Source organism: Microcaecilia unicolor, chromosome 2 (assembly GCF_901765095.1).
Source record: "Microcaecilia unicolor chromosome 2, aMicUni1.1, whole genome shotgun sequence".
NCBI lineage: Eukaryota > Metazoa > Chordata > Amphibia > Gymnophiona > Siphonopidae > Microcaecilia > Microcaecilia unicolor.
In genome coordinates this window covers 421,939,630-421,959,754 of record NC_044032.1, presented here as the reverse complement: position 1 = coordinate 421,959,754, position 20,125 = coordinate 421,939,630, and the positions used below count along the sequence as shown (strand labels likewise).

The window sequence follows — 20,125 nt, the reverse complement described above, 5'->3', positions numbered from 1 at the left end:
CCGCTCCCCTAAACGGACTTCCGCCGGCACCTATTTTTTACTCAACGTGTTACATTTAAAATGAATGCCGTCGCCGGAGGAAGTCCGTTCTTGCGTCGCTCTCGCTCCCCCCACACCTTCAACCTGGCTCCGCTTCTGGGCTAAAGAGATTAGCTTGAACCTGAGAGAGGGACCTGAAGAAGTTTAGTCAGTGCTGGACAAGCAGGGTTTTTTTTTTGGTGGGGGGGTGGTTCTGTTGGCAATCACAGCGCTGAGAGTGCTGCAAGAGCAACAGAGAAAATCTGTCCTGGAGTGGTCAGAAGAAGAGGATGTACTTTGGGCTTTAGGGTAAGCCACAAACAGCCAGAGGAGCTAGTAAAGTTAAAAGTGAGAAAAACAGTTAAGCCCTGGAGGTTGTTCCTTAATTGAAGGACCGAGGAAGAGTGTATCTTTGGGCTCCAGAGTAAACTATACAGAGTGCTGACAAGTTGGGAGCTTGATGAAAGCAAGCATGGTATGCTCTTGGTTAGGAGAGAGCGCAGCATGTGGAAGTAGTGTAATTACATGAAAAGCAGCTTCTAATGCAGGTGATGTTTACTGAAAGTGAAAGTTGAAATTGCAAACTATTGCCACTGAGCTAGTGGAACAGTAAAAAAGAGCCGGTCCAGAGTTCCAAGTGGAGCTGGGGCCAGGGCTGCTGTTTCTGTTATTAAGAAGCTAATTCTTGGAGATTGCAGAATAGGGAGAGTACAAGACTCCAAGCTGGAGCCAGAAATAGAAACTGCTGCACTTCCAAGCTGCCACAGGAGAAATGTAGAAAGAAATTATAGCTAGCAAAGAAACTAAGGAGGTAGCCAAGCCCCCCCCCCCTCCCTCCCCCCCCCCCCCCCCCCCCCCCCCCACCCCCCCCCCCCCCGGAGAGAAAGACTGCCAGTTGATCTGCTTAAGGTCAGAAGTATTCAGAAGGGAAGTCCTCTGACAAGGATAGAGATTAGAGAGCTTCACGAATACCTAGAGGGAACCCATCTCTATAGTGAAGACCTCACCTGTGATTTGGGTGAAACAAAGCAGAAGTGCCAGAGACTGCAAGAAGAAATGGAAGCTTTTGAAGGGCAACTGGTAAAAGCACAGATCTGAGACAAGGTCAATACAGACAAGTGGGCTAGTCTATACATGTTGCCATGAGGGCAGAGAGAAGAAGTTCGAAGGAACCCAGTACACAGCAGATGAAAAAGTTACAAAATGTGGGTACTACATCCCAAAATTTGACCCTGCAGAGCCAGACCTACAGTCAAAGCAGCAATGTTGTCTCTAATTTTTGCTGGCTCATGTGCGCACGAAAAACATTTTGGGCTTGATATTCAGACTGCGGGTGGTAGCCGGGCTGCCTCCCACGGTCAACCCTGAGCCTGGATATTCAATGCCGGGCCAATTCTGGTGACTGGAATTGAATATCTGGTCTATTTTTGCCTGCTAAGAACATAGCTGGTCGGCTAAGTTCATAAGCAGCCAAAGATAGATCTGGTATTGATGCGGCCAGATTTGGCCACCAAACTTAGCCAGTGATGCACTGAAAATCAGCAGATATCCAGATATATCGCATGATTATAACTGGCTATCTGCTAAGCGTTAACCGGAAATATTCAGCAGGAGACAGCTGGCTATCTCCTGCTGAATATCGATGGATAGCTTTTTTTTTGTTTTTTTGTTACATTTGTACCCCGCGCTTTCCCACTCATGGCAGGCTCAATGCGGCGGGCAATGGAGGGTTAAGTGACTTGCCCAGAGTCACAAGGAGCTGCCTGTGCCGGGAATCGAACTCAGTTCCTCAGGACAAAAAGTCCACCACCCTAACCACTAGGCCACTTCTCCACTCTGGGATCTTGCTGGGTATTTGTGACCTGGATTGGCTACTGTTGGAAACAGGATGCTGGGCTCGATGGACCTTTGGTCTTTCCCAGTATGGCAATACTTATGTACTTATGTAACATTTAACTGGCAAGCTGCTGTTCCTGGCCAGTTAAATGGTTTTGAATATCAGCTGGTTTGTGAGTAAGTTTTTAGCTTGACTCTATGTGTGCGGTATAGTCAATGTTCACAGAGAAAGCCAGCAAAACCTTTTGTGTGCACAGTTTCTAGACATGTGTGCTCCCTTTCTGACCCTTATAGGCGTGCACAGCATACAGGAAACCTTGCTTAGGAGGCCAAACAGCATTCTTTTCAGTCTTTTTCTTAGCCTTCTTGCTGTGTTAGTCCAGTCATCAGGTTATTGTTGTTTTGTTTACTATGGATCTGACATTGACGTAGCCTATTTGAATGTTTTGGTATGGGTCTTTTGCATTTGGTGTAATGTTGACTTTTGTTAGTTGTCGTTTCTTGGTTTGTGTGAGTTTTTATGACCTTTTTATTTTTCATTTTGTTGAGAGTGTAAGCTTGTTGGTTCTCTTCCTTTGTTTCGGTTTATGTCAGTTTGGTGTGATGTGGTGTGTCTGGTCAGTATTCGGTTATTAAATAGTATGGGTTTATTGTTGATTTCTGCAAGTGGGGTGGTCATTGTTAGGTGGATCAGGGATAAGGAGTAAATTGCTAGGAACAGTTTGGCGGTGTTCATTCTGGTGTCAATTCAATTGTTTTTAAAAGAAGACTATTGTTTTTATAAAAGAGTATTGCTGTATTCAACATTAAAGAATATTCTCCCGGAACCTCATATTTGCGTAGCAATCTTGTCCTCCTTAGAAGTTGTGAGGCCTCCATCGTGCGACGGTAGCTTTATGTCATAGGTGCGTGACTTAGCGGGATCTGGCGTTCTTGGGATAATAAAAGTTTAGTGATGAATCTTGCGCTTCCTTATTATGACGGCCGGTGCTGCTTACAATATGCAGTGATCTCTAATCATAACCCAGCGCTGTGGTTCTCTATTCTCCTATTTCCTGCGAATCTTAAGGAGGTTTAGTAGTCTGGAGTGGAAGTGAGCCTATCTAGTCCACTATAAGCAAGGAAGTCGTTTGATTATCTCTGGTTCCACTGTCTCGTGCAGCCATCTTTGACGTTCACTCAAAGCACAGCAAGTAAACCTATAAGTTGGCGAATCTTGTAGTAGGTTTAATAGACTGGAGTGGAGGTGAGCCTGTCTAGTCCTCTGTAAGCAAACAAGCCATTTGGTGAATCTCTGTTTCCATTGCCCTGTGCAGCCGTCATTGGTGTACACTCATAGCACAGCAAGTAAACCTATAAACTGGAGTGGAAGTGAGCCTGTCTAGTGACTTTTGGTTGTTTTCTGCTTCCACTCCCCGGCGCAGCCGTCAATGCCATACACTTAAATCGTTATCGGGAAGGTTTAATGGACTGGGGTGGGAGTGAGCCTGTTTAGTCCACTCTAGATTTTTAGGTTAATCTCTATTTCCACTCCCCCCGGAGTTCTTTTCTCGATAATTGTATGTTATACATCACCTTGATTTGCGCTGTACAAAAAAATGATCTCGACAAATACAAATAAACAATAAATGACAAATGACTTAGACTTTCAGAGAAAGAGAGGGTTGGGTAATAGTTGTGGATCCAGTAACTGTGCTCAAACTGGAAACAGGGTAAACAAAAGCAAGAAAAGAAAAACTCTTCCACAGGCTACAACAAAGAGAGAGAGACAGGCGGGTAGGTCACTCACAGCACCAAGCCAGTCTGGAGAGAAAATAGTTCTGTCTGTGATGTCAAGCTTGAGGGTGTTCTTGCCTGCTGGCTGTTGCTGGTGCCTGGTCTTGGAGGGAAAGAGTACAGAGGAGGTCAGGAAAACGCCAGACAGAGACAGGGCTTTGAAAGCGATATGGGGGCTAAGCTGGGAAAAGATGAATTTATTTATTTATGATGACATTTCTACCCTGCATTTTCCCAAGAAAGCTCAGGCTCAATGCGTCTTACATAACAAATTGAGAAGAAGCATTAAAAGACAAATAATATTAATACAAGAATACAACTATTTTAAAAAATGCTTTTCACATCAGTTGAACACAGATCTAAAGAAGTGGGCTTTAAGTAAACTTCTAAACAACTTATAATCGACTGAGTGTCTGGTACAGTCAATAGTGCTTAGTCACCTAGATTACTGCAATGCACTCTACGCTGGCTGTAAAGAGCAAATCATCAAGAAACTTCAAACTTCCCAGAACACTGCAGCTAGACTCATATTTGGAAAAACAAAATATGAAAGCACTAAACCCCTGGGGGAAAAGTTACACTGGCTTCCACTTAAAGAACACATCGCGTTCAAGGTATGCTCTCTAGTTCATAAAATCATTCACGGAGATGCTCCAGCCTACATGTCAGACCTAGTAGACTTGCCACCCAGGAACGCTAAAAGATCATCCCGCACATTCTTTAATCTCCACTTCCCCAGCTGTAAAAACCTAAAATACAAACTAATGCATGCGTCAAACTTTTCTTACCTGAGCACACAGTTATGGAACGCATTGCCACTCAACTTAAAAACTATTTATGAACTAACAAACTTTCTCGTAAATCTCTGAAGACTCACCTCTTCAACATGGCATACCACAAAGATCAACAATTGTAATGTAACACATCTCCACTTACCCATAATCAGAACTGTTTTTCCTCTTATATCTGCTTGTTTAAATTTCTACTATGTCTTCCATGTTCTATATGTAACAATAATTGTTATCTTCCATTCTATTACCTACCAATAACGATACATTGTAAGCCACATTGAGCCTGCAAATAGGTGGGAAAATGTGGGATACAAATGCAACAAATTAAAAAAAAAATATATATATATATACACACACTTGGGTAATGAATAAGAAAAATTAGCATTATGGATAGTTTTGTAGGTTTTTTACAACTTGGGAAATGTAATATGAGATATTCTCTAGATGAGGTGGCATTTTGTGGTGATAACTTAAGGAGATCTATCATATAAGATGGTAAAATACCATAAAGAATCTGATGAACAAGAACACAGAGCTTACATGAAATTCTTTCATTGATAGCTAACCAATGTAGATCCTTAAGAAGAGGAGTTGTTTTAACGTAACACGGTGATCTATATATACGGCGGGCAGCCGTGTTTTGTGCAGTTTATAGTTTTCTTAGGAGACTCCACTTAATACCTGCATAAACTGAATTGCAATCGTCAAATTAAGACTAACGACTGAACTAAAGTGTGAAAGACTGATCTTGAAAAGAATGTTCTTAATCTTTTAAGTTTCCACAATGAATTAAAGACATTTGAGACTACTTTGGAAATTTAGCAATCCAAAATAAAGAAACTGATCAATTAAGATCCCCAAGATTGTCATTGTTGAATCCAAAGAATACGTAACATTATCAATCTTAAAATTTGAGAAGGTTAATGGATTTTATCCGTATTAAGTTTCAATATAAAATTAAGAGCCCAGGATTCCATTGTTGATACCCACTTTGATTTTGTTTACAAACTCATGTAATTCTTTGATGAATGGCATATAAATTGTAACATCATCAGCATATATGAATGCTGAAAACCCTTTTGATTCTAGCAAATAGCCTAAAGGGATCATCACAATGCTAAACAAAATAGGTGATAGAGGAGAACCCTGTGGCACTCCATTACAAGAAACGCATGACGACGAGGTAGTAGCCACAACTTAGAACTTAAGTTTGCTGCTAGTGCACTGTTGGCTACCTATGCAAATTTGTCAGAGTTGCCAGCTGTTGTCCAGACAAGCACTAGGCAACTGAAGCACTATGTGTGAGGGACTGGTCACATACAAAGGAAGCTGACACAGACATCTAGGTGGGCAGCGGCACAAATGGGCAGTGGCCCAGCACAGCAGGGAAAGGTTAGTGGCAGGAGGGGGGAGGGGGTCAAAAAGAAAGGACTCACAGAAACAGAATCCAAATCAGCAACGCGCCAGACTCGGAGACTGGTGCTGAAGGGGACTTTGGCTGGCGACGGGTTGGCGGCGGCGGGAGGGGGAGTTGAATGTGGTGGGGGAGGGTCGGTGGCAGGGTGGGGGTGAAAGCAGGGGGGTCAGGGCTAAATCTGCGGGGGCCCATGCCCCTGTGGCCCCCACCTAGCTACGCCCCTGCAATGGAGGCAGTCTATGCAAATTAATCTCATGCTTATTCATTGTGAATATCTTGAAAACCTGACTGGCAAGGTGGTACTCCAGGATTGACTTGGGGAAACTGCTTTAGGGAGGAAATAAAGGGGGATGGGATTTGATATACTACCTTTCTGTGGTTATAATCAAAGAGGTTTATATATTACTAGTAAAAAAGGCCCGTTTCTGGAACGAATGAAACGGACGCTAGCAAGGTTTTCCTGGGAGTGTGTATGTTTGAGAGAGAGAGCCAGAGTGAATGTGCGGGTGTGTGACTACTACTACTACTACTATTTTAACATTTCTAAAGCGCTACCAGGGTGTGACAGAGTGAGACTGTCTGTGTGACAGTGTGTGTGTGAGAATGAGAGTGTGTGACAGGGCCCCCTCCCCTGTTCCTAATGCCCCTCACCCCGTTCCCTCCCCTCCTTTTCCTCCTCCTTCCCACACTTTGGGTTCCTTAAGGCTTTCAAAAGTCTATGTACCCCCGTGGCCCTAAAGCCCAGTATCCGGATACCCCACCGCTTTCCTCCTCACCCCTCCCCCAAGATGTAATACTTTCACGTCCTTCATTTTTTAAAAAAAGTGTCCTATCTACCCTGTGTACAAATGCCCGGTATTCAGATTGTGTTCCTCTCGTAAATTTTCATTTCTTTCATTCATTCAGAACTTGCCCCCCCCCCCCCCCCTGAACACTTTTGGTTCCTTCAGTCTTTTAAAACTGTCCTATGTACCCTGTGTGCTAATGGCCAGCATTGAGATTGTTTTCCTGTTCCAAATTTGCATGTCTTTCAGTCATTCACAACTCCCCCCCCCCCCTTCTCCAGTTTAACACTTTCATTTCCTTCAGTCTTTTAAAACTCTCCTATCTACCCTGTGTCCTAATGGCCAGCATTCAGATTGTTTTCCTTTCCCAAATGTTCATGTCTTTCAGTGTTCAGAACTCCCCCCTCCCCCCCATTTAACACTTTCGGTTCCTTCAGACTTTTAAAACTCTCCTCTCAACCCTGTGTCCTAATGGCCAGCACTCAGATTGTTTTGCTTTGCCAAATTGTCTGCCACTGATGTCACTGAGGTCAGTGCGTGCCTGCCTAGCAGACCACTTCCGGCAGGCACGGTCCCAAGCACATCCTGTTGGAGGTGAGAATTATTATATAGGCTGTACAGGTACATATTTTATTACTTAGGGCAATGGAGGGTTAAGTGTTTGCACAAGGAGCTGCAGTGGGAAAAAAAACAAATAAAATACCTTTAATTGTGCTATTGATCAAGATTAAAAATTTTAATTGAAATGCAACCCTAATATAGGGCCCCTGAAACAGATTCGGCACTGTCACACTTTGCCTCCTCTGAAACCACAAGTTAATCATTTTTTACTTTATTACTCATCTTTAGCTGGAGAAGTAGAAGTTTCTCAAATGTAGTTTAAACACTTTGGGGGTTTGGAAAGCCATTGCCAGCTCTGTTTTGAGAAGTGCATTAAAAGCGTACCACAATGAAGCTTCACATTACAAAGCAACGGAGCACCGTCCGTTGAGAAGCATAAAACTGTTTTCTCAGTGCACAGGCTTGATCTACTCACAGATTCCTCTGTGGAACATTTTCCTCTACTGCAGTTAAGTATCGCAGCAAAGTCAAAACGTTTACAGAAGAACACAACAATGGAAAAAAAGACACTAATGAGCCAGTGACTCCCACCTCCCTCCAGCTCCTGTACTGTCCGCTGATTGGCTGATTCTCTCCAGCCCGCTCCGCCTCTGGGATTGACCCTCATTCTGGACCAATCAACGACCCGTCACGGTGGGCGGGGATACCAGAACCCCCCCCCCCCCCCCCCCCCTTCAAACTGGAACGTCAAAAAGGTGAAGCTGACGGGACAGGAGGAGCGCGGGCTATATAAGCAGCTCATGCAGTGTGGTGTTACCCTACCTGGCTGACTGTCTGACAGTGTTAGTGCAGTAAGGGGAGAGGGGGTTAAGGGGAGAGGGGGTTGAGTGGTGGCGCTGGCTCTGTGCGTGCACTGTGGTGAATAGTGCATTGTACTTGTAGCATAAAGGAACATACCTGAAGCTAAGCGCAGCTCTTTGAAAGAAACAAAATACCCCCCCCCCCCCCCCATAGTTTTTATCTTAACTTCTGTGAAGTAATATCCTGTGTTAATTGGTTACATTAAATATAGTAGTTTAGTGTGGATTGCAGCTAAATTGTAAGGTAAGCTGAGCGGCACGATCGGAACGTTATCAGGTTCTTTGAGAATCTAGTAGTTGATAATAAAACGATGAAAAGTTTAAAATCGGTGTCTTTAAGCGTTGTATTTGTTTGAAAGGAATCCGGTTAAATAAAAGGTCCGACACTGATGGGTTTATTAGCAAAACCACGAGCATTAATGTAATACATTGCAACTCTGTCTACTGTAAATTGAAAGTTGAACTTGTTGCCTTACGGTTTTTTTTTTCTTTTTTGCTTTCTTCTTAGAAAACAAGAAAAGGCATCCTTTGTTGAAGGCAGAGCTCTGATTATAATGGTGGCAACCACCACTTTGAATATTAAAAATTCGGAATGTTTCTCAACACTGGTAGACCCTGGTTTGCATTCTGCAGGCATCAGCGGTGAGTGTGCAGCACTGTTATGTCCTTGCTCTTGAAAAAGTAACTTCTTGGTTCTAAACTAATGCTTATCCTCCCCTGTTTACAAAGCCGTACGGCAATGCCAACACAACCCTTTTAAAGTGAATGGGCTGTGTCGGCTTTAGCGCATGGCAGCCGCTAGCCTGGCTTAGGGGGTCTTTTACTAAGGCGCGCTGGCGTTTTTGGCGCATGCTAGACGTTAAAGACACCCATAGAAATACATTGGCATCTCTAGCATTTAGCACGCACCTATTTTTAGCACATGCAAAAAACACCAGTGTGCCTTAGTAAAAGACACTCTTAGTAAACAGGAGGGTTTGTCTTTCACTGGCCCACTAACATTGTGCTTGTGCAGTAGACAGTGGCGTAGCAAGGGCGGGGCGGTGGGGGCGGCCCGCCCCGGGTGCATGCTGCTGGAGGGTGCAGAGAGCAGCCACGCGCCTGTCCGCTCCGCTGGTTCTCTGCTCCCTCTGCCCCAGAACAGGCTACTTCCTGTTCCAGGGCAGAGGGAGCAGGGAGCTAGTGGAGCCGACAGGCACACAGCTGCTCTCTGCACCCTCCAGCAACCAAGAATGCACCTGGGGGGCTTGATGCGCGGGGGAGGGGGTGTCATTGCACCGGGGAGGCTTGATGCGCCAAGGAGGGGGTGTCATTGCGTCAGAGGGGGGGCATGCTGCACCCTGGGGGGACGGATGCCGCTGCACCCTGGGGGGACGGATGCCGCTGCACCCAGGGGGGGGGGGTGCGCAGCGGCGATCCGGCCTGGCTGGCAGCCAACCTAGGATTGCCACTGGCAGTAGATAAGGAAATGGGAATCTTCACAGCGATTTCTGCTTACAAATTGGCTGCCTGAAAACTGCTTTTGGTCTGTCAGTGTAGCTATTGGCCTGTGTCATCTTCTAGCCTCCTTGTGAAATGTTTATGGAGGCAGAAAAATCTACTTGCAGAAAAGGCAGGCGCCTAGCGTTGTAAGATTGTGTAGAATATAAACTTTTAAATAAATAAAACCGTTCGTACTTTCCAACTATAGCAAGTCTGAAAGTTAAAGTGCATGTGTCCTTTTTCTTTGAAAATTGGTATAAAGGCTGCTGGTAAAAAGTATGCACAGACTTTGTCCTGATGTGAACAGTTGAACAGTCATCCTTAACTTCATAGTTGTAGTATCCTTTTTAATTCCAGGTAGAAGCGTAGTCAGGTTTTGACATCAGGAGCAGCAGACCTTTTTCTGTGAGGTTGAAAAGCGGATCCCCTTATGCACCCTTTCATTCGAAATCCCTTTGGGGGAGCGGCCGCTCCCCTTGCACCCATCCTTAGCTATACCTCTGATTCCAGGGTGTGTTCAAGGTTATATCATCGCTATGGTCCTTTTTTAAAATGAAATGAATTATAGTACAAAGGCACAGTGCACCACGGTTCACATAAAATAGCTCAGGGCTATAAGATTCACAGCATTACTAATTTTTTAAGCAAAAAATATCACCTCTGCAACTGATATATTTAGCAAGAAAAACAGGGAACCACCTCTACAAGAAACCAAAGGCAGCAAAAAAAAGTAGGAAAGACAACAAAAGTAACAGCTCTGGGAGAATATGCAAGAAAATCCCACACAAGTAGCCAATAAAAGTTTTCTCCCTGATAGCTACTTCTGTGGGATCTTCTTGCATATACTTCCAGAGCTGTTACTTTTGTTTAATTCTGTACTGACATATTTAACCATGGATATAGCTGTTGCATATCCCAGTGAAATTTTACTGTGCAGAACCACTAAGCATCTCAATGTCTGCAGGAAGATTTCTGACCAGTCTTGGATTTTTATTATTATTTATTTATTATTTGGATTTTGCTCACACCTTTTTTAGTAGTAGCTCAAGGTGAGTTACATTCAGGTACATTGGGTATTTCTCTGTCCCTGGAGGGCTCACAATCTAATTTTGTACTCGAGGCAATGGAGGGATAAGTGACTTGCCCAAGGTCACAAGGAGTGGCAGTGGGATTTGAACCAGCCACCTATGGATGTCAAGACCTGGTGTTCTAACCACTAGTCTACTCCTCTACTCCACAGTTGGATTGGTAGCACTGCTATCATCGTCCCCCCCTTTAAATTTCTCCCTAGTAGGTTATCATGGTACTATTACAGAGGGCAATACAGGACTGGCCTAAAATCTTTCTCCAGGATCTAGGTGCTTTGGCACAGTGCCGTAGCAAGGTCAGCTGACACCCGGGGCGTGTCACCGCTGCGCACCCCCCCCCTGGGGTGCAGCATGGTGCACCCTCCCCCCTCTGGAGCGCACCCCCCCCTCTGGAGCACGTACTTACGAGGGAAAGCGGTGAGGGATGGGCGGGAGAGCCGAACCGCCCTGAGTGCATGTCGCTGGGAGCTGCGTCGGCTCGCTGGTTCCCTGCTCTCTCTGCCCCGGAACAGGAAGTAACCTGTTCCGGGGCAGAGGGAGCAGGGAACCAGCAGAGCCGACATCCCCCCCAGTGGCTTGCACCCGGGGCGGACCACCCCACCACCCCCCTCCCTTCCTACGCCACTGCTTTGGCAGTTATCTACTGTGAGGATGCACAACTCCAGTCCTTGAGATCTCTGAATGGGTCGGGTTCTCAGGGTTTCCTCAATGACTATACCTAGGACATCTGCATTCACAGTGCCTCAATAGTCTGTAAATTTCTCACGCATGTTGATTAGGTATAACCTGAAAACTTGTCATGCTTGGGACTCAAGGATTAGAGTTGCCTGATACATAGATTAATATTACTAAGGTAACTGGATAACACTAAAGAAAATTTGAACAAAGACAGTGATAAATGTGATTGCAAATTAAGACATTTTTAAGAAGTGCTCAGTTCAGACGTCAGTCATGAAAAAAATGACTGGCTGAGTAAAGAACCATCATCGCACTCCAACGTTCTCAAAACCACAGTGTGTCCAAGTGTGCACTGTATTATAACACGAGTCAACATAAATGAAAAGACCAGTGTCATAGAGAATATAATTTCAAGGCAGAAAACATTACATCAACCATTAGATAATGCTCAAGTGGTCATACGTTCAATAAAACCCTAACAGGATTTTGTTATCTTGTTAAATCTAATGATATAGTTCATCAGCAATGCCCCAATCATTCTATCTTGTTAGCATAATCTAACAGCAAAACGCCCTTAGTTCACTTTGCACATTTAATATTGTGCTAGTACTTATCTGCATGATCTTAGAACATTATTGAAGAACGCCAGTCCGTGCAAGATGAGGACAACACTCAGTCCAGATTGTGGACCATAGTGAACCATAGTGAATTATCACTGTCTTTGTTCAAATTTTCTTTAGTATTATCCAGTTACCTTAGTAATTTGAAAAAAAGGTATTATTTATTTAGGTATTTTCCCTAAATTTAGTTGTATTTGATATATAGCTTAGCCTGTTGACTTTGTATGAGGGGAGGTGTATGGTGGTAATAAAAATTGCCACCTGATTAGGTCAACAGGGAGTGTCTAGAGAACGTATCTGTAGTGTCTAGGAAAGACTATAGATTCCTAGATGTTATGGGATAAAGCCTGGATCAGCCTCTCACTGACAGTAACACTAGAGGGGCTTGGTAGACAACATTTTAAAAAATCAGGTAATTAGTTTTAGAATTGTTTCTGTGGTGTACTATAACAGTAGATCACATTCCTCCCCCCCCCCCCCCCCCCCCCCACACACACACACACACACACATACACAACTATATTCCTAAAGTGTTGGGTTGATTTTATTTTTGACTTACTTGTTCATGAAAGTTGCTGGATATTTAAGACTCCATTTCCATTCAGACAGATAAGAGGCCTCCTGTTATTTCTTACCATCACTGGAGAGCAGCACTGTACCAAGGACAGTACAAGCATAGGGCACAGATATGGAGAGGTGCAAAAATGACTTCCAGCCCACTGTCTCTGTCATTGGCAGTGGCAAAGCAGGCATGGCAGGGGGCGCCACTGAGAAGTTACACAGGACACAGCTTTAGCTTGGTACGATCCTGCTAGAGAGATCATCTCTACCCTCTGATTACAGCTGCAATTACATCCACGACCTCGCTGAGGTGTGTCACGATGATGCGCTTATGTAATGCCTACTCAGGTCATGACCCCAAACACAATATATGTGACCTCATTTGGGGTTGCAACCCATAGTTTGGCAAACAGTGCTCTAGAGCAGTGTTTCTCTATTCATGGGGTGTGGGGGGGGGGGGGGGTTAAACAGAAAAGCCACCATTGCTTAATACTTGGGTCCATACAAGCACATGGGCTCTGCTGTCAGCATCATGCAGCTACAAGATGGCTCTTACGCATGCAGGAGCTAGCTTGAGCCCTGAGTGTGGGAATTAATGGATAGCTGGGTGACGGTCCCTCTTTCTGCAGCAAACAAGCTGCAGATAGCACCATCTGCTCTCCCTCTGCTTGTAATGTGAGGAGAATGCTAGAGTCTCTCCTGCAGTCTTAATTTCAAAAACTGTTGCAGCACAGTGCCTGTTAATGGGTCTGTGTGTCTCCTCATTTGTTTAAAATTTGGAAGCAGAACTGGTGGCATTTTTTTTTACTACTTTAGCTTTTTGTTATGGTGGCATGAGTCCTGTCTGTAGCTGGATAGCTTGCATCATGGACGCTGGTGTGGCATGCAACACTTTAATGGAGGTGTGCCTTGGACTTGAAAAGACTGAGGAACGCTGCTGTGGGGATGAGAGGATAAATCTTGTTTCACAGCTGTGCAATCTTGCTTTGAGTGGAGGAGTAGCTTAATGGTTAGTGAAGTGGGCAGAGAACCTGGTGAACTGAGTTTGATTCCCACTGTGGCTCCTTGTAACTCTGGGCAAGTCACTTAAGCTTTCATTGACCCAGGTTCAAAAACTCAGATTAAGAGCCAGCTAGGGACAGAGAGAGCACCTGCATAAAGTCTTGATTATCCGACCTAAACAGGACCAACCTGTTGTTGCTGTTGGATAAATAAAAAAATCAGATAATACGGAAAACAATGGTAACCCCTCAAACGATGCAGAACCAAAGGCAGTAAAAGCAGAGTCCCAGCTCACAGCATGGTAAAAGTAGGGTCTTGGGCAGTGGTGTGCTGGAGCAGGCTCTCACAGGCTCGCAAGAGCCGGTTGTTAAGTTTTTAAGAATTTTGGGAGCCGGTTGTTAAAGTAGGGCCCTCCATGGCTACTTTAACAATTGGCTCCCAAAATGTGGGCTTGGGCCCCCTGCTGAATTCTCTTTTACTTTGCTGGTGGGGATGCTGAGCCCTGCCAGCCAAGTAAATAGACTGCTGCTGCTCCCAGCTCCTTGTTTCCAGCTCTGAGCAGCAGGCTGGGACTTCTCCAGCATGTGTGAGAAGTTTCAGCATGCTGCTCAGAGCAAGAGGTTGGGAGTGGTGGCAGTCCATTTATTGGTTGCCAGCAAAGGTATGCCTAGAGTGCCCGCACGAAGGGAGGGAGGAGAGAGAGACAAGTGTTGCTCCACCCGGCCACCCCTGGCCCTTCCAACTGCAGAGCTGGCTACGTCTGGAGAAAGAGCCTGTTGTTAAAAATTTACCAGCACACCCCTGGTCTTGGGTTTGCAAAATGGAAAGCGAAGCCACGTAACGTCACCTGGGGTTGGTTAGATCAGCAAGACTATACTATAATAAAAATGTAAACTGTTTTGGTTGTACCACAGAAAGGCAATATATCAAATCCATTACACATAGTAGATTGTTAAAATGTCAATGTTGTGGGTGCCACCAGGAACTGGACAGATGAAAAATTCTACATAGGGCTACCAGCCTGCTTTTTCAAGGTGATTAGTTGCTGTAAATTACAGCTATTCAGACCCTTATGTCCCAACGTAATGATCACAAATGGTGTACAGAGTGAGATACCAATGCATTAAGATGTCAATATGTGTAACTAATACCAAAATAGTTCATAATGTTATCAAGAAAATCGCTGCATTGGTTAAAATCCTCAAAAAAACAAAGCTAAAAGTGCAAAGGAAAATTGCTGTGTGTCCACTCAGAGTGCGACTATGGACGCTACTGGTATATAACTTACAGCAGTCGTGGGTCAGTGAAATGGAATAATTATGGATTCTAGCTGCCTATTTAATAACAGCAGGGCTAGGTCAAGGGTATTGGGTGCAAGGCTGAAGATTCATCTGGAGCAGTGTTTCTCAATGGAAACAAAGGAGAAAGGGGGTCCACTCCTTCCACAGTAACGCAAGCAAAACCAAACACAGGGTGGAAGAAAACAAGTCCAAGTGACCAGCCAAAACACCGGAGTAAGAGCTCCAAACAAAGTTTATTCGTGTAGGGTCCCAATAAACTTTGCTTGGAGCTCTTACTCCAGTGTTTTGGCTGGTCACTTGGACTTGTTTTCTTCCACCCTGTACAGTGTTTCTCAACCCAGTCCTAGAGGCACACCTACTCCCATGAGGTTTTCATGATATCCACCATGAATGTGCATGAGATAGATCTGTATGCACTGCCTCCTTGGTATGTAAATCTAGCTCATTCATATTCATGGTGAATATATTGAGAACCTGATGGGACTAGGTGTGCCTCAAGGACTGGGTTGAGAAGCACTGATCTAGAGCTGTGTTTCCCAAGTCCAGACCTGGAATACCCCTTGCGAATCAGGTTTTCAGGATATCCACATTGAATATGCATACACTTGATTTGCATACTCTGCCTCCATTATTTACAAATCTCTTTTATGCATATTCATTGTGGATATCCTGAAAGCCTGACTCGCAAGGGGTAGTCTAGGACTAGAGCTAGGTGCTCTAGATCAGTGTTTCCTATCTCAATTAACTTCAAGACTCCTAGGCACCACCTTGAGCTTTGGATAAACTCAACAATCATGATCACTCAATGCTGCACTTCCCAGAAAGATCCTATAAAAATGCATACTTGGACATCCTACATTTAAATATTAAATTTATTTCACATATACATACTGAGGGTAGTTTCCAAAAGCTGCCTGGATAATGGGCTATTTAGAAATTCCACTCTCCTTATAGCTAAAAGTACCAGCTGATGGCTCTTTTGAGTTTGTTTGCTAGGAATTTGTCAAAGATCAGGGTTCTAAGAAATATCCAGTGCTGTAATGTAAATGTAGTCAGTGTTCCTCCTTCTTCAAACAAAATTAAGGTAGGTAGGTATCTCTAAGATCCTAGACAATGGCCATGTTTCACCAATAGTCTGCCTCACGGGAGTAATGTTCAGCACAGGGTTAAAATAACATACAGCCACTTCACTGAAAATGTATCAAAATAATGACCAACAAAAAACAGAGATGTGTACTGTATACATGGTCCCTGCTCTGAAAATCATCTGAATGCTATGAGGCCCTTTTACTAAAGCTTAGAACGTGATAAAAATTAGCGCATGCACTAAAGCCATTAGTGTGTGCTACGCTTTACTAAAAGGAACCCCAGATTTCTTAAAGCAAGCATTCTGTGATTATTGTTTTCCTGCTTTTGTTGGCCATTATTTTGATACTTTGAGGGGCATAATCGAAAGGGACGTCCAAGTTTTGATGAGGATGTCCTTGCAGAACGTCCCCATCCAGGGGCAGGGAAACCTGTATTTTCGAAACAAGATGGACGTCCATCTTTTTTTTCAATAATATGGTCGGGGACGTCCAAATCCTTAAATTTGGTCGGCCCTAGATATGGTCGTCCCTAGACTTGGTCGTTTCTGATTTTCGGCAATAATGAAAACCAAGGACGTCCATCTCAGAAACGACCAAATGCAAGCCCTTTGGTCATGGGAGGAGCCAGCATTTGTAATGCACTCGTCCCCGTGACATCCAGGACACCAACCAGGCACCCTAGGAGGCACTGCAGTGGACTTCATAAATTGCTTCCAGGTACATAGCTCCCTTACCTTGTATGCTGAGCCCCCCAAAACCCACTACCCTCAACTATACACCACTACCATAGCCCTTACAGGTGAAGGGGGCACCTAGATGTGGGTGCAGTGGGTTCTGGTGGGTTTTGAAGGGCTCACTGTTTCCTCCACACATGTAACAGGTGGGGGGGATGGGCTTGGGTCCGCCTGCCTGAAGTGCACTGCACCCACTAAAACTGCTCCAGGGACCTGCATACTGCTGTGATGGACCTGAGTATGACATTTGAGGCTGGCATAGAGGCTGGCATAGAGGCTGGCAATCAATATTTTGAAAGATATTTTTTTAGGGTGGGAGGGGGTTAGTGACCACTGGGGGAGTAAGGGGAGGCCATCCCCGATTCTCTCTGGTGGTCATCTGGTCATTTTGGGCACATTTTTGTGCCTTGGTCGTAATAAAAACACGACCAGGTAAAGTCGTCCATGTGTTCATCAGGGACGCCCTTGTTTTGATTATAGGCCAAGGACATCCAAGTGTTAGGCACGCCCAAGTCCTGCCTTCGCTATGCCTCCGATACGCCCCCTTGAACTTTGGTCATCCCTGCGACGGAAAGCAGTTGGGGACGTCCAAAATCGGCTTTCGATTATACCGATTTGGACGACCCTGTGAGAAGGACGTCCATCTTCTGATTTGTGTCGAAAGATGGGCATCCTTCTCTTTCGAAATTGAGCCCATTTGTGTTTTGTAATAGTCTTTCCAACCCTGTGTTAGTCTGCCTCAAGAGGGTAATGTTTAGTGATGAAACAGTCATTGTTGGGGACCACAGATACCTACCTACCTGTCGGCATTCTTTGGGGGAGATAAGAACACTGACTATGTTAAATATACAGCACCGGGGAAAGTATTTTTGTTGGAACCTTGAACTATGAGACATTCACTGATTCTTGACCCAGAGGTACTAAACACAATCTGCACAGAATCCATAAGATTCCACTACTGTAAGTTATGTTAGTAGCATAGCCAAGACTGTTTTTTTTTCCTTCTTGGTGGGGCCTAGGATTAAGAAAGGTGGGCACTAGGCTGTGCTGATGTTGACACTGTTTCCAGTTTATCTATCAATGACCTGTTCCAGTACTGATGACTGGGTGAGGTTCACTCCAAAGTCCAGGGACCCTAGCCTACTTGTGGCTAGACGACTCTGGCCTACTCGTGACTAGAACCCTGAGTTACATACCAGCAGCGTACATGGTCACAGACTGGTTGGATCTGTGTAGTAATTTTCCTCTGTCATGTGTTTTTTGGGGGCTATAATTGATGCAGCAATTTTCTTGATAAGATTATGAACTAGCTTTGTAGATTGTTTTGAGTACCAGCTGGGTACATTGACATTAACATAATTATCCCCATAAACAAAAGCTCCAAGGAAGTAAAAGCACATTTGAGATTGCTAGTCAATTACTGTCATCTTGCACTGTTTATTTTGTCCTTTCCACAGAACTTCTATATTGGGATCCAGTTTCTTTAAATCTCAACCTGAAAGAAGCTGTCACTGAAGAAAAGAGCTGCCATAGTTTAATTAAAATGTTGGAGAACTGCCTGTCCAGATCCAAACAAACAAAACTTAAATGTTCCAAGGTTTTGGTCCCAGAAAAACTGATCAGGACAATAGCTCAAGAAATTGTGCACCTCTCCTCTACAGAACCCTGTGGCCTGCGAGGCTGTGTTATCTTTGTGAACCTGGAAGTTGACAGTACATGTAAGAAACTGGATAAGATTGTGTACGACTCAAGTGTTGTCCCTACTTTTGAGCTAACCCTTGTGTTAAAGCAGGAAGGTCATTCGTGGCCAGGTCTCAGGAATTTTTTCATAGGCGCTTGTTTTACTTCTGTCTTCCACCGGGTCCTAAAGCTCAGTCCTAGCTTTTGGCTTCTCAAGAGAAAACTCTACTCTGCAGTGACAGCAGAAACACAGCCCAAAGAGTGCTTCAGCCTGTAACGTTGCACAAAGACTCAATTTAAAGCAGCCCTTTGGTTTATGTAGCTCAATAGTGTGCTCAGAGGTATTTGGAACGTATTCACCTGAAGGAAGGCCAGAGATCGAGCAAGCTTTTTTCATTATTCTGTCATTGTTACCATTCAGTGGATCACAGCTCCCCTTTTTTGCAAGGTGTAGGCAGTGTTGTGCAACATTACGTTACTAGCACATGACATGACATGACAGAGGATGTGGTTGGCATGAGTTGGTCACATCTCCTTGAAATAAGTTGGAGTTATGTGTAAGATGGATATTTTACCTCTTCGTGTACCATAAGGCTTTTACCATAAATATTCTTAGATGTGGTATTGGTAAATGAAAAGCAGTTAGTCCCTCTAAGCAGGTAACTCTTAGCAGTAATCAATTACTTTTCTAAAAGAGTAAGTTCAGTACTGTAACTAATTACTTTAAGCTGAGAAGTAACTAGTAATTGTAATTAATTACTTTTCAAGAGTAACTAGAACAACACTGGGTGTAAGCAGCAAGTTCATACACTTGACAGCATAGGAGCCAGTGCTGTGGGTGCTTTAGACCCCCCAATATCAAACAAACTGCTTGACTGTGTCCAGGGAGCAGTAATTTCCATTGGGTTTAGCACCCCCAACAATTTTCAAAAGTTGGCTGCTATGCTTGCCAGGGCTCGTAATGCTTTCTTCTGCATATTTCAGCACAGCCGAGAAAAAGCAAGAATTTCACTTCTCTCCTGTTACAGATAATAAAGACCTGGCTTTGCTAAGGTTTTTTCCTCTGCTATGTCTACAGGAAATCAAGCCTTGAGTGAACTTGTCTTTTTTTTATTCAGAAATACACACCATTTGCATGGTGTTTCTCCAAGTCATATAATGAAATTTGAAAGTTCAGTCAGACTTTTATCCATTTTTGCTTTAAGTGAATAGCAAGCAGGAGAAAAGTTGATCTTTTTAAGATCTGTCATGTGTGAAGCTATTACGGGTTTCTCCTGCTACTAGTCATGAGGACTACTGGGGTCATGTACAAGCCGAACACTGCTGAGAATCTTTTTCTTTCCTGATGGTGTGCCAGGCTGCTGGTGTGAATGTTTCCTGCACTGGCAACCTGCCGTTCATCTCTGAACTAGTGTATGAATTTGAATAATCCCCACGCTGTCGAGCTGGCTGCAGTAAATCAGGAAAACATCTTCTGAGGCCAGCTGTTCCTACAGCGAAGGCCAGAGGGAGCTGAGTTTATAAATAAACTGCATTACTTTTTCCTAAAAATAAAATGCTTCTGCTGAGTGCTGGGGCTGCTAGATTATTGTCACCAAGGCTGACCTTAGGGGAGCAACTGCCCTGTGTGCTCGGGGGCCCCGCAATGGTGTATTAAGACCTGTCCCAGTTCTGTGTTCCTATAGGCAATGTAAGAAAGTGCTCCATGGAACATGTAATGAAATGTTTCATGCAGTACTTTTGCACAGTGCAGATTTTATGTGTGTTGTAAATCTATGCTAAGCAGGAAATAAAAGGGTGAGGTAATTTTAGCACACTTTTTCTATGCTAATGCATGCATAGGTGTT

General features: G+C 44.2%; 1 protein-coding gene across 1 annotated transcript; it reads left to right on the top strand.

The window, feature by feature from the left end:
- Positions 1 to 8,034: 8,034 nt before the first annotated feature.
- Positions 8,035 to 19,617, top strand: DDIT4L (DNA damage inducible transcript 4 like). Its single transcript, XM_030190741.1, has 3 exons — positions 8,035 to 8,288; positions 8,553 to 8,686; positions 18,056 to 19,617. Exons 2-3 carry the CDS (start codon positions 8,599 to 8,601, stop codon positions 18,553 to 18,555), a joined length of 588 nt encoding a protein of 195 aa, XP_030046601.1. The 5' UTR covers positions 8,035 to 8,288; positions 8,553 to 8,598; the 3' UTR covers positions 18,556 to 19,617.
- The last annotated feature ends 508 nt before the right edge of the window (positions 19,618 to 20,125 follow it).

Coding starts and splice junctions, on each gene's coding strand:
- DDIT4L (XM_030190741.1), top strand. CDS start 8,599: ATGGTGGCAACCACCACTTTGAATATTAAAAATTCGGAATGTTTCTCA. Junction 8,687..18,055: donor GCATTCTGCAGGCATCAGCG/GTGAGTGTGCAG, acceptor TCCTTTCCACAG/AACTTCTATATTGGGATCCA.